Source organism: Marmota marmota, unplaced genomic scaffold (assembly GCF_001458135.2).
Source record: "Marmota marmota marmota unplaced genomic scaffold, marMar, whole genome shotgun sequence".
In the NCBI taxonomy this organism is placed as follows: domain Eukaryota; kingdom Metazoa; phylum Chordata; class Mammalia; order Rodentia; family Sciuridae; genus Marmota; species Marmota marmota.
In genome coordinates, this window is record NW_026000019.1 from 26,118,571 (window position 1) to 26,134,008 (window position 15,438).

The 15,438-nt window shown below is 34.8% G+C and overlaps 1 protein-coding gene and 1 non-coding gene across 3 annotated transcripts in view; one reads left to right on the forward strand and one right to left on the reverse strand.

Annotated features, from left to right (window-relative positions):
• The window catches only part of Uap1 (UDP-N-acetylglucosamine pyrophosphorylase 1), a 37,966-nt gene that overhangs the window by 19,929 nt on the left and 2,599 nt on the right, over window positions 1–15,438 (reverse strand). For both annotated transcript variants that reach the window (XM_048810124.1, XM_015491912.2), the window contains 2 exons: window positions 10,763–11,099; window positions 992–1,196 (listed from right to left, as the gene is read on the reverse strand). In XM_048810124.1, the coding sequence (XP_048666081.1) occupies window positions 992–1,196; window positions 10,763–11,042 (485 nt within the window). In that variant the 5' untranslated portion in view covers window positions 11,043–11,099. Of the gene's footprint in view, window positions 1–991; window positions 1,197–10,762; window positions 11,100–15,438 lie in introns of those variants that run through there.
• Trnaa-ugc lies at window positions 12,696–12,768 on the forward strand. The gene has a single exon. It is a non-coding gene; the product is annotated as a tRNA-Ala (tRNA).

Genomic DNA, 15,438 nt, shown 5'->3' on the forward strand with positions numbered 1-15,438 from the left:
TTGATTTTGTGGTAGAGTGTCTGCACTTGGACCAAAAGCTACTGCTAAGGACAGAGAAGAGAACCAGCAGAGCTTTTACTGGTCACATGAGACTGAAATAACAAGATTAGACTTGAGAGATATCAAACACACAGCTGGTTTTCCCCTCAAAATGTACTAACTTCCAAAACTACCCTGGGAAAATAATTCAAGAACTTCTAAAAAGAAGGGCAGAATTTCCTGTAATCTCTTAGTGCTTAGAATGCCAACACTGACCAAAGTAGAGGGTCTGAGAATATGTCATACACTAGTGGAGGCCGAGAACACCAGTTTGACCTACAGCAGAGAAATCAATGTAGCTTTCCATCTGGTGTGTATATGGAAAAAACAGGGTGGGGGAAAACTAGATAACCTGATACTTAAGGATATTAGTTTCTATACTCAGAGAGCCACCCAGAACAGTGACTGAAAATAGACCCATACCATGTCATCATGAAATGTCAGCTATTAAAGGTATAAAGAGAGCCTAAATGCTTTCAAATTAAAAAAAAAAAAAAAAAGACTGGGAATCAAAATGGCAAAATGGCATAGATATTATAGCAGTACTGTAAATAAAGCAATGCCCTCAAATTCTGAAGAAACTCATTTCTTTAAAAAAAAAAATTCTATACCTAGACAAACCATCAATCAGTATGAAGTTTCTACACTAGAAGAGTCCACAGAGTAGGTCCCTTCTTAAAGGTACCTCTAAAGGTACTTGAGAATATAAAAGAAGTGAGTAGACATTGTTAATTAAGGCCATAGAGATCATCTATCTAGCTATAAGAAGTACTAATTCTTTTTAAAAATGTTTTTAGTTGTAGATGGACACATTCTAACATATACAGTAAAATATACCTCCCGAGAAAATCAGAAATAATAGAAAATGTGTCTGCATATGAATAAGGTGTGCAGGCATTTTGAATATTGTAAAACAATATTTGTTCAGACATTCCCATGAGACATATCTTACCATGGAATGATGCATTTGTTGCCATGATATTTTTCAGCTAACTGCTGTAGCTTCAGGATACGTTCTGCTTGAATCTGAAAAAGTGTCTTATGGGATGGCAACCCAACATCATACATCCCCTTGGGATATGCAACTCCAAGTCTTGTCCCCTGCCCACCGGCTAGAAGAAGAACTGCTACTTTGCTCTGAGAAATCTGGAAAAGTCCTAGAAAAGAAAACACTTGTATCAAAAAACCTCTATAATTCAACATACAGAGGTATTAGCAAAAACATACCCAATCTAAGGCATGAAGAACAAGGAATCTACAAAGAATCATGAATGACTATCTTGTTAATAAAAACATTTTTATTATTAAAACAATTAAATTTATGTAAATCAATCAATCACCAAAAAATGAATGATATACTTTATGAACTAATAAAAATTTCTTCTAATAACATGAGGAGACAAGGAGTAAGAGATGTTATAAAGGTTTTGTAAAAATTTATCAGATGTGGCAAATCAAGAAAAAGATAAAAGAAGATACCAAGTTTTCAGGACATATTATGATGCTATTAAACTTCCTCCAAAAAAATTACTTCCAGCCTATAAATCTATCAAAAATAATTAATCAATAAGCATGCAAATACACTAGGCAAGCTACTACCCTATATACGTCAGAGAAAAGAAACTTTCAGTTGGGAAAGCAGTAGAGTGAAATGGTTAGGACCCCAGGCTCTGAAGTTAGAATACATGGGCTGAAACCTCACTAAAATGAATGAAGCTTGGGGAATTACATACAAAGGGCATTAGAAGACTTCATAGGGTGTGGGAAATACTCTAAATCTTGATTGAGGTGATAGTTGAATAGGTGAATATGTTTGTAAAAATATAAAATTATCCATAGTATTGTATGCAATTATATTTTAATAAAATTTGGGCTGGAGGTGTAGCTCAGTGGGAGAGCATTTGCCTAGGATATGCAAGGCCCTAAGTGCAATCCCCTATGCAGCTCAATAAACAAATTTTGTAAAAATGTTTTTAAAAGTGGGCCATATTCAGTATTTCAGAAAATAATGAGATTCAGAGTCTTTTCATGAATAACTTAGTTCTTCTGTCTAGAATCTGTCATTTTTCACCAGTTGAATATTCAGCAATAAGTAATATTCAAACAATGCTTGAACAAAAATGTTATTCTTTGAACCAAAATGAATTCAAGATAGATTAAAAATCCAAATGCAAACAAATGAAACTAGAAAAGCTATTGTAAGACAGAGGCTATCAGTTTGGATTAAAAAAGAAACACCAATATCTACTATATTCCATTTCTAAGACCCATTTTTTCACTCAAAGGTGTACAGTCTCAGCATCAAAAGGCAGAGAAATTTGTCGGGGGAAGAGGCTGAATGAAAACTGGGTCTCTGGCAAGCAAGAAAAACTATAAAATGTAAGATAAGATTAAAGCAATGGTTAGTTTATGTTCTAATTTTTTGAATTTCATGCTTTCATTAAAATTTTTAGAAATTTCTGTGAAGAAATGTGGCCACTGGCCATAACTGTAAACCACCATTAATTAGAGTCAGCCCTCTGTATCTGCAGGCTCTGCATCCATGGATTCAACCAACTGTGGATCAAAAATATTCTAAGGAAAAAAAGAATTGTGTCTGTACTAAATTTGAACAGACTATTTTTTTTCTTGTCATTATTCCCTAAACAATATAGCATAAGAACTATTTACATAACATATACACTGTATTAGGTACTATAAGTAATCTCAAGATGGTTTAAACTATATGAGGGGATGTGTGTAAGATATATGCAAATACTATACCATTTTATATAAGGAACACAAGCATCCAAAGATTTTGATATCCAAGGAGGATCTTGGAATGAATCTCCCACAGATACCAAATCCTCAGGTAATGTGGGTTGATCGAATTTATGCTTTATGTATTTTGTGTTTTATGTATTTTTTTATAACAGGCTTTCTTAAAGATAATATAAAAGCAATGTGAACTTAAACACTAAATCCACTATAAAATTTGAGGTGTTAGTCCTGATCCTACAATTTTTTTCATTAGCACATATCTATAGCAACTATTCCAACTATTTGACTGGTGGGGTGGAGGTGGGGGTTACCAGAGATTGAACTCAGGGACACTTGACCACTGAGCCACATCCCCAGCCCTATTTTGTATTTTATTTAGAGACAGGGTGTCATTGAGTTGCTTAATGCCTAACTTCTGCTGAGGTTGGCTTTGAATTCATGATCCTCCTACTTCAGCCTCCTGAGCCGCTGGGATTACAGGCATGCACCACCGTGACCAGCTATTCCAGCTATTTTTTAATGAAAGAAGTTTAAAAGAATATTATATTTTTTCATAATTTTTACCTTTAATCTGAAGTTGACCGTAGATATTGGGATTTAATTTTCTCTTTCTTCCTTAACTAGAATCAGAATTTTCCTTATTATTAACTTCACAGCATTTACTTGTACGGTAACAGTTGAATATAAGAAAATAACTTTAAAACTCAAAATAAGATATAATACTCTCAATTTTAGAGACAAAATACTCAGAAAAGTTAAGTCTTGCCCAAGGTCACATAGCTAGTAAATGTGAATCAAGATTAGAAACTCACAACAGGACCTATTCACTAAACACCATACTGCCTCCCACAGTCTCTTACCACGTCCAAATATTTAACGCATGTATTACAGTACTATAATTTTTAGATGTGTAAACTTCCTTCCTAATTCTGTTGCCCTTTCTTCTCTTTTCCACTGAATTCATGAAAGACTGCCCACATTTTGTTTTTTTAATCTCTTCTTACCCACCATCCTATACAGAAAAGCTGTTGAATAAGAAAGAGCCTACATTCTCTAAAACTTCCCAAACACTATATATATATATTTTTTTTTTGGTCCCTTGGTGTGCTTTTTGGGATTGAACCAGGACCTCACACATGCTAGGTAAGCAATTTGCCACTGAGTTACAACCCAGTCGTAAACACTAAAACTTTATTCTAGATTTATGTCTACCTTAAGCAAGCTCCATAATCACCAAGTAACAAAACCTGAATGAAATGAAGGGAGCAGGGAACCATATAAGACAAATATGAAAACTGTTTAACACTGGGTTATTCCCTGAGTTATCAGAAACTATGTTTCTAGGGAATAAATTAATTCTGCTATAATTGATCCACAAAGCATTATTTTAAAGTACAAATCCACAGTCTCTTGGGTTGGAATTGTTTCTGAATGCAAAACTCTTCAAAATTTAGAAAATATGTATTGAGGAAATATATAATAACATTTTATTATAATTACATTCCCAGCAGTTCTGGAATGATACCCCATGATCAAATTAAATAAGATAAATAAATATAAATAGCCTCGGGTCTCTTCAGGTCAATTTTTCCTCCAAAATAGATTTTGTACCATTTCAGAATAACATATAGAACTGCAGTCTGTCTGAACACTCAGATACCACCAAAGGTATTAGAATCAGAAATATTTCTGAACATCATTTTAAAAAGCTACAGGTAAATATTTTGAATATCGTGACTTTGGTTCTTTTTGTACTACATATTTGCCTCATGAGCACATGTTGTAAGTTGTTTTACCATTAATGGGGCTCTTGACAATCTTCTGGACTTTTTACTTTTTAAAATTATTTCCCTTAGCTATCTTACCTGAAAAAAGTAAAAGCCACTCTTCTACAGTCCGTGGATCAGCACCTGCTCCCTAATGCCATTGAACACCAATTCAGTGATTTCCATAGGTTCTAACCAGTTATCAAAATATCCCTGCATAAACTTTTCTCTTCTTTGGATCAGTTCCCTCAAGTATTGCTTCATTCCAATTTCCCATTCTTTTCAGTTTTAAAGTTTTGCTAACCAGCAACTCACACTGGCCTCATTTATTCAAACAAGTAACGTGTTAGTTTCTACACTTTCTTCTTTCTACCTGTGGGCCTAATAACTAATCTGGTCACCACTACTTAAAACTGGCATTGAGATTATGCCCACCAGGTGTACACCTCCAGATAAACATAAATTTACATCTTAGCTCCATCTAACCACAAATATTATAAAGAATTATAACACAATCTGTACACATTTGTGCCAAAAAAGCTTTTGCATTAATATCTTCCTGCCGATGCACCTCACTTAGGAGTAGACAGAGAAAAACAAGAGGGAAGAAAGCAGTCTCTGGAGTATCAGAGTGGCATTTTCAAAAATAGACACAGCTACATCTGTTGTCTACAGTATAAAATTGCATGTACACTGGCTAAAGTAGTCATCTACTTCAGTATAAAATAAAGCTGCAATGTTTATCAAAAGCATATAACAAATTAGTATGTCTTATAATGACAGATAAAATACCTATTAAAATTAAGTGGACCAATGAAATTCAATACGCTTTTTTGTTATATGGCAATAATACACTATTTCAAACTGTATGTGTCAGAACATAAATTTTGTGTGGGAGCATGGTGAAAAATGAACTGATTATGCCATTCTATTTGTCTTGGAAAAATTAATTAATATACTTGGCCAATATGACAATTAGGAAATTATGAATGTCTCCTATTCTAAAACAACTTCTGTAGATGTATGAGAAAACCTGAAAAGTTTCAGGTTATCATCTTTTTCATCTCTCCATTATAGAATGTAAGAGTTAATAACTTTCCTACAGGAGGGACTTCAATACAGATCAAATAACAGGTTTTAAAAAAGAAAAGAAATGAAAATTTAAACCACAGTGAGACATTTTCTGAGCAGGAATCTCTCTCTCTCCTTGTGTTGTGGGTCCAAGAGCATTTGAGTGCTTTTCCTGATAATACTTACAAGAGTTTACAGTAGACTATAAGAGATCAGATGTTTCCTAGATAATTTCCTGCTTGCACAAGTTCCTACCATATACTTCACAGTACACTTTAACCTGGGCATGTGTCTGAAACAAGGAAGGTAAATAGCATAGGTGCTTCTGAAGGCTGCCAGAACTTTCTTTAAATTATCAGCACTCCAAGACATTAGAATGGTATCAAAAGGCTATTCAACTAGTGGAAATAAATGAAAGCTTTTCCAAAAAAGTTAGTCAGAGGAAATATTTTAAAGTCTTTAAGTTTTAATTACACAGTATGGCTGAAACTGTTTCCCCAAAATGTTAAGCACAAACACAAACTAATCAGTGAACTCTCTATTTGACTCAACCCATTTTAGACATGAGAGGATTATTATAGATTATTATAAATTTTATTAGGCTTAATAACAGCACTGTAATTAGTAAAAAAAAAAAAACACGTATAAAGAGATATATACTGAACTATAAAAGGGTAAAAATCACAGATGTTTAAGATTTGCCTTAAAATAGTGCAGCAAAGAGAAAAGGGATGAAAAAGAGGGGTAGATAAAGCAAAAGTAGCAAAAAATAATTTTTAAACAAGGCAGCATATGGGAGTTAATTATACACATTTGTATCTGAATATGGTTGAAATTTTTTATAATAAATTCTTCAGTCAACTATACAAACAATTATGTCAATTGTGCTTATGTGTGTGTGAGTGTGTGTTTGAGAGAGAGAGCGAGAGTGAGCGAGAGAGAGAGAGAATATGATAAAATATTACTAGTAAGTATTATCTCTGGTTTGTAGGATGGAAGAGATCTTGTATTTTTTTCCTTTGTAATTTTCAGTGTTTTCCAATTTTTCTAAAATAAGCATATATTACTTGTATTATTACAAATCTATTAAGACTATCACTACACTATAATTCAGAAAATGTAGAAGAAATAATGTCATGAATGCATTTCTTCTAAACAATCCAATTGCTTTTCTACTATAATATTATATGGTAAAGAAGCACAATTATATTAAGAAAATGTGGTGTGTCTACACAAGGGAGTTTTACTCAGACACAAAGACAAATGAAATTGTGGCATTGCCAGTAAATGGATGGAAACGGAGAATATCATGCTAAGTGAAATAAACCAGACTCAGAAAATTAAGGGTCAAATGTTTTCTCTCTTGTGCAGAAGGTAGAGTAAAAGAAGGGGGAAAACAGGGGAAATGAATATCATAAAGATACAGGAAAGATCAGAGGAATAGAAGACTGAGGAGGGAGGACGGACAGGAAAGGGAAGGAAATGAGAAATGAATTTAACAAAATCACGCTATGTGCATACTCTAATATACCACAGGGAAATCCACCTTTATGTATATGGAAAAAGCACCAATCAAAAATGAATAAATAGATAAATCAGTAAAAGGAAGATCAGTAGAGTAGAGGAAGAAAGGAGGAGGGAGAAGGGGAGGGAAAAGCAGGGGGAACAGGGATTAACGTAGTAAATCAAATTCCATCCATGTATGACTTTGTCAAAATGAATCAAACTACTATGTAGAATTATAATGTGCTAATATTTTTTTAAAAGCATCATTATGGGGTCGGGGTTGTGGCTCAGTGACAGAGTGCTGGCCTAGCAGGCTTGAGGCACTGGGTTCGATCCTCAGCACCATATAAAAATAAAATAAAGGTACTGTGTCCATCTATAACTTTAAAAAATCTAAATAAAAAAATAAAAAGCATCATTATGATTAATAGGAAAATTTTATAGGCAAAAAAAGACTAACACTGAACAGAATTATTTTTTAGAAACTTTTTACTCAAATAAATATGCATTCACCTTAATAAAGAATGGGGGGTGGTTATTAAGCAAATACATTTTCCCAGTGTATCTTTACCAAAATGATATTCTTTTCAAAGCTTCTAATTACTTCTCGTGCAGATCTCAGCTTTAAAAAATAAAGATTTTCCAGTTATTCTTCTTCATTCCATTGCTTACACCTGGCCATAAAACTTCAAAAACTACATTTAAGCAAGATCTCTGTTCAATAAGAAGGTTACCTTGGTATTCATCCTTCAGAAAAAAAAGAATTCTTCACCCTAGGTTTAAAATGTCCACTATCATCTCAATAACCAGAAGACGTTTTTAAATAACTGTACAGGCCTTTTCCCCATCCAGAAGAAAAATAGTTGTCCTTCATTCAATTACCAGGATTTTCTTACTATCTGAAATATAATAATCTTCACAATGACCATCTCTTCTCTTTGAGGATCTACTGTAGGATCTTTATTTTGTTACAAATTCATAGACACATAGTAATTTCTGGCTAAGTAAAAAGAATATAATGTCAGCTACAAAGTCTCCTTCTCCACTCTTTACTGTGGTTAAGCCACATAAATATTTAGCTTGAAAACAAGCCAGAAGGAAGTTTGCTTTGTACCTTCTTATGATACACCTTGGTACTAATAGTTCTGGATTATAGTTTAAATGGAAAGTCATAAATGTAGACAAGTTCTACAGATTCCAACCAAAAGATCATAAAAAAAGATTCAAATTACAGGAGGTCCTGATTGTTCCTTGCGGCCATTACACAAAAAATCAAAAGTTTTGACTTTCCATAAAAGTTAATACTAAGATTTACCTTTAAAATTACAAGGTGAAATATAGGCAGCTGGAATAACAGAGGTAACCCAAGGAAAGAAGGAAGTGGATCTCAAGAAAGGAAATTATAATATCACCAAAACTTTCCATTCACAAGGATTCATCTGAAAGTCATTCTCTCACATCTTAGTCACAGAGTCATTGTTTAAGTAAGGCACTAGATTAGCCACCACCAAGCATTTTAGATATGAAAGGCACCTCCTTGAAGAACATCCAATTATTTTCAAACTGCTTTTTTAGTGTGTTCTATATACACAATGGAGTATTTCTCAGCCTTTAAGAATGACTTCCTGGGCTGGGATTGTGGCTCAGTGGTAGAGCACTTGCCTAGCATGTGTAAGCCACTAGACTTGATTCTCAGCATTACATAAAAATAAATAATTAAAGTTATGTCCATCTCCAACTAAAAAAGTATTTTAAAAAAACAAAACAGAATACTTTATAACATTTGCTAATAACTGGATGGAACTGGAGACTATCATACTCAGTGAAATAAGATAGTCCCAAATCCAAAGGTGAATGTTTTCTCTGATATGAAAAAGCTAATCCAAAATAAGGTGGGAGGCGGGGTGTGAAAAAAAGAATAGAAGAAAGGTCAGTGGAGTAGACAAAGGGGAATAAAGGAAAGTGAGGAGGGATGAGAAAGAGAAAGACAGTTGAATGAATCTCACATAACATTCCTATGTACAATTATGAATATACCACAGTGAATCTCACCTTCATGTACATCCACAAGACACTAATTTTAAAAAATACATAAGTAAATAGAAGAAAAACCAGTAGAATAGAGGGAAGAGAACAGGGGGAGGGAGGAGAAGAATGGAAGGGGAAGTACTAGAGACTGAATTAGAACAAATTATATTCCATGCTTTTATAATTATGTCAAAATAAATTCTATTGTCAGTAAATTTGTGAGCCTAGAAAAAGATACAGTCAAGTATATAAAAGGTTAATAATATCAGTTATCTTTCTTTTGCGGGTGGGCAGGATGAGATGTAGGACACCAAAGACTGGAAGAAAAACAGACATGGTATGGTGCAAATAAAGATATGATTACATCTAAAATTACTGCACGTCTATCAAAGGAAACATATACAACTGGGCTACGAATATAGTTCCGTGGTATAGTGCTCAGTCAACATATGCACTGCAAAATCCCCAGCATTGCAAAAGAAAAAAAAAAATTTACACTCAACATGTATACAACCAAGTGCCAGGTGGTGATATGAAAAAATAAAAACAGTTCAAAATGGATTTGATGAAATTATAGACAATTTCTATTATTTTGATACTAGCTTCTGCAATAAAGTAATGCATTTTTTTTAGAGAGAGGGAGAGAGAATGAGAATTTTAATATATTTTTTTTTTTTAAGCTTTCAGTGGACACAACATCTTTGTTTGTATGTGGTGCTGAGGATCGAACCTGGGCCGCACGCATGCCAGGCGAGCGCACTACCGCTTGAGCCACATCCCCAGCCCAAGTAATGCATTTTTAAAAGAACAGAAAATTATTAATCCAATCTGCTCAATCACAAATGAGGAAATGAAGCCAAGATTGGACAAAAAGCGTGCACAAACACTCAAGGGCCTTGGCTACAATGTTTAGTCAACCTTTTACTTTTCAGAGAATAGTAGATTATATCCACAGCTCTTAACTCTACCTTTTGTATTTTGCTATTCTCAAAAGAATGTGTGTTAAATCCCCAAGCAGAAGAGCCACTGCACTCCACAACTCCAAGAGATGACTTTCCCAGGTGACCCACCTAGGTAGAGAAAGGGCAAAGACCAGACCAAGGTTGGATTAATATGAGCAAAGACAGAAAGGGCATAATGTAATGTTCAGGAAAAGGGGAATTTTTTGGTTCATTTAAATGTGTGGGAGTAGGAATGGGGAGAAACAGGGAAGAAAATGGGACTGAAAATATAGGCCAGGGACAAGTTAGGGAAGATTTTTCAGATTAAACCAAATTAAATTGAAATGTTTAGTTTTTTTTTTTTCCCCTCAGAGGAAAAAAGACAGTGGAGGTATAGAAATTGAGAAACCAAAGAGACTTTTGAGGCAAATTAAGACTTAAATGAGAAGAGCCTTAAATGGGACATAGAAATGAAAATGAAATACAAGGACCAGCAATGAGAGATGTTGCTGATATCCTGGCAAGATTATTTGTCACTTTCTGGTCAGTCACCTGGTTTAAGGTAGTATGAGAGTTAAAATGTTAGTTACATGATCCAGCTACTTTAACATTTTAGTATGTCTCTAATAACAAGTAAGATATGCTCAGTACCTTCACTTTCCCAGGCGTGGAGCTGATCTTGATCCCTGGTAGCACTGCCCAACACTTCTCGGGGAACAGGCTCCATTCGTGCATCCACTTTCTCTTGGTGAGAGGACTGGTTAAATCCTTCAATAGCCTTTTGGAAAAATAAGTTCAACTCCTCAAAGTTCATGGCCTGGAGTTCAGCATAAAGTTCTACCTGTTGGGTTTCTTCCAATTCATTCCAGAACTGTAGCAGGTGTTCTTGCCCAGCTCTGGACAACCTGAGTTTGAGGTCATTAACATTCATAATGCTCTGGTAACCAACCTCTGTGAAAACAGGGGTATAATTTCTGCAACTGCAAGCCTAAAAAAGAAAAGGGATGAACAGCAGGTCAAAGTCCAACCTTCAAACCTAAGGGGGTTTTTCCCTACTAAATTAAGTACAGATATGCACTGCATATCAATGTTTTGGTCAACGACAGACTGATATGACAGTGGTGCCAAAGATTATATCACCTCATGACATCACTGCCATCTTCATGTAAGTACACTCTGTGATGTTCACACAATGACAAAATAGGCTAACAACACAATTCTCAGAAATGAATTCACATCATTAAACTACACATATCTATAATTTAAAAAAACCTGATATTAAGAAAATTAATTTCTGTCCTTCTGTAGCTCAATATTTGTAAGGGAACAGACATGTAAAAGAACAATAATTAGCATTATGTACCAGACATAAAGTACTTTACCTACATGGTCTCACTTAATTTTCAACAACTCCGTGGCACACATACTATTGTTATCACTATTTACAGTACAGGAGACTGAAAAGACTGAAGCACAGAAAGGATAAGCAACCTAGCGAGTTGGTGGAATGGGATGTGAACCTGAGCAGTCTGATTCCAAGGGCTCACACTCTGCCACATTTAAGTCTTTGAACTATTCCTCTGACCACTAAGCTACCAGTCAACACGTGAGCTATTCTCCTTTTAACTCTAATGATAAAAATAACTGTTGTTGCATTCAGAACACAGCAATATTCAAGAATAGAGAACTACTTATGATCATGAAAAATACATTTCAATTCAATAGTCACTTCTGCAGAGAAGCAATGAAAATATGTCCATTATCTCTATTCACTAAAAACTTGAATCCAGATTCAAGAGACACACATAACAATTAGAGAAAGAGAAGATTTTTATTTTTTAGAGTATTCTATGACCAAATTCAGGTCAAAAGAACCTACAAGTGTGTCCTCTGAGGTGTAATAATACAGCATGTACAGCCTTTCCAACAAGGGAAGATCAATGAATGCCGTATCGCCCACCTGTAGACAGGGACATAAAAAGTCAAAACAGAAGCTGTAGCCCCAGAAGACCACAGGCACTCTGGAAACCCAGTTCATCTGCACCTTCTGCAACCATAAGAAGTCTCAGGATACGAAAATGGACCATACCCCAACACTGAGGTTATCTCTTGTCCCATGTGCCTAGAGGAATTCCAGATGCCCATCACAAATCAGATTTTAGAAAAACAGAAGTGACTTTCATTCTAGGCTCTGCTGCCTAAATCAAATAAAAAAATGTTTTCAACTTTGTATCTTCATCTATTAAGTGAGAATAATAAAAATTTCTTCACAAATTCAGAGACATAACTTGAATAATCCTTACAAACAGAAAATGAAACACAAGTAACTTAAATAATTTGCCCAAGATTTTATAACTAGTGGGTAAAAAAACAGGAATTTAACACCAATCTACCTTACTCTAAAAATCTATGCTCTTTCCACAATAGATCTTTCATAAAAGTAGAGGAAATACTGCCAGGTGTGGTGGTGCAAGCCTGTAATCCCAACAGCTCTGGAGGCTGAGGCAGGATGAGTGCAAGTTCAAAGCCAGCCTCAGCAACTTAGCAAGACCCTATCTCAAAAATAAAAAGGGTGAATGGGCTGGGGAATGTAGCTCAGTTGGTAGAGTATTTGCCTTGCATGCACAGGGCCCTGGGTTCAATCCCCAGCTCCACCAACAAAATAAAAATTAAAATAAAATAAAATAAAAAGGGTGAAGATATAGCTCAGTGGTTAAGCATACATGGGATCAATCCCCTGTATCACATATACACACAAAATCAGAGGAAATACTGAGCACACAACACAAAGCCTCATTAAAAAACAGAAGCACTAGGAAGTAAATGTATCCAAGGAACAGAGTTGGGATATGGGTATTAATATTTAATAATTCTACTTTTGTCATAATTCTACTTGGATATGTCCTGAGAACATAGGACATATGGTAGGTGTTCATCATTGTGTGAACCTCATACAGTGTATTTAAACAAACCTAAATGATATAGGTCAATAACTGAACATGGTCTCTTGATGTAATCAAGACACAATAAACACATGGTGTATGAGGCTTCTGGTGGTGTAATACGCATACTGTCTTAGATTTTATGAGTAGAAGTGCACTATATAAAAAGTACAGCATAGTAAATAAACCAATAACAGTCATTTATTATTATCAAGACGTATGTATTGTACATAATTGAATGTGTTATAATTTTACTAGACAATGGAATACTAGGTTTGTTTATACCCAACATCACCACAAATATGTAATGTGATGAGCTACATTATGAGGACAATGATGTCATTAGGCAGAATAGGAAATTTTCAGTTTCATCATGATCTGTGGGACTACCATGGTAGATGTGGTCCACCATGGACTGAGACACTGTTATGTGGCGCATAACTATATTTCTATTTTGTGGCTGTGGGTCCAACAACCCATTCTCTTACGTGAATAGGTTACTCCTCAAAGTTTTCCTTTAATGGAAATACATTATTAAATAATTTAAGAAGAAAAATTAACGTTCATATGCCATTTTTTATTATTTATTTATTTATTTTTTAGTTTTGAAGACTGAATCCAGGGGTGTTTTACCACTGAACTATATGCCTAGCCCTTTTTAAAAATTTTTATTTATTTTATTAATTTTAGTTGTTGGACTTTTTTTTTTTAATTTATATGTGGTACTGAGAATCAAACCCAGTGCCTCACACATTTGAGGCAAGCACACTACCACTGAGCCACAACTCCAGCCCCTATGTCTATCCATTTTAATCTTTTTTAAAATTATTTTTAAATTTTGAGACAGGGTCTTACTAGGTTGCCCAAGCTGGCCTTGAATTTTCCATCCTCCTGCCTGAACCTCCTGAGTCACTGGGATTATAGGCATGCGCCACAAGGTCCAGCTCACTCACCAAATATTTAATGAGCACTGACTTCTACATTATCTGGGTGATTGGCAAAACACAAAGAAGAAAGCGACAACGAATATGCTCACATAGGAGACAAACAAAATTATCATATAAAATTATTCTTATCTCATAAGAATAATGAAGAAAAATAAAGTGAGAGAAGGAGCTAAAAAGCAGTAAAGATGATGGCGGTTATTTCATATCAATGGTCAGGTAGAGCCTCTATAGAGCTAACATTTGAGAAAACATTCAAATAAAGAGGGAACAATTTTTTTTTAATATTTATTTTTTAGTTTTCGGCAGACACAACATCTTTGTTTGTTATGTGGTGCTGAGGATCGAACCCGGGACACACACATGCCAGGCGAGCACGCTACCGCTTGAGCCACATCCCCAGCCCAAGAGGGAACAATTTAATAACTTGGGAAGGAGCATTCTAAGTAGAGAACTTCAAGTGAAGTGGCCCACTTAATATGTTCACAAAAAAGTAAAAAAGGTCCATGTAGCTGGTGCACAGTGACAGAAGCAAAAAATGATTGGAAGTAAGGCTGGAGATCTAATTAAAGGAAAGAATGAATGAGGTTTTGTGGTTAAAGTAAGAACTTTGGGAAGCCCACTGGAGAATGTCAAAGAAGGAAATACCATGGTCTGTCTCAGGTTTTAAAAAGATCATTTGTTGTTGTGTGAAGGGAGGGGGAAAAAAGGATTGTGACAAAGGAAAAAAAATGGAAGGAGAGAGACCAGTTAGGGTATTAATCCTGTAGACCACATGAGAGATGATGATGCCCTAGAGTGGTGGTGAAAGTGGACCAGTAGGATTAAGTAATGGATGGAACATGTACTAAGAAATCAAGCAAAGATGACTCCACCTTATGGTGCCATTTACTGAAGACAAACCCTAAGATAGGAGCAGATACAGGGATAAGTATAGCGAGTGGGAAGAATCAATACTTCACTTTGTCATATTAAGTTTGATATTGGACTTCGAGGAAATACTAGAGCTAAAGCTAAAACTTTCAAGGTCATCAGCATACATGATCTTCAGTTATGGACTAAATGAGATCCCCAAGGAAGTGCAGGTAATTATAAAGCAAATTCAGGAGACTGAGCCGTGGACACTTACTAAAGTATTCAAAGACATTTCTACTGATTAATAATACTGCTATTATGTTTAAAAACATCATATTAAAAATAGTTGAGAAGAATGAATTTATATCAAATTACTTTCCAAGCTATGGCTCCTAGGGTCTCATTTATACTATCACTATTGCTCAGATTCAAGGTAGTACATTGTAGTGGGAAGATCAGCAGGTAAACAGTAACAGAAGAATAGGAAGTTCTCTTTCTTTACCTATCATTTCACTTTCCTGTGTGTGTATGTGTGTGTGTGTGTATATACATATATATATATATATATATATATATATATATATCT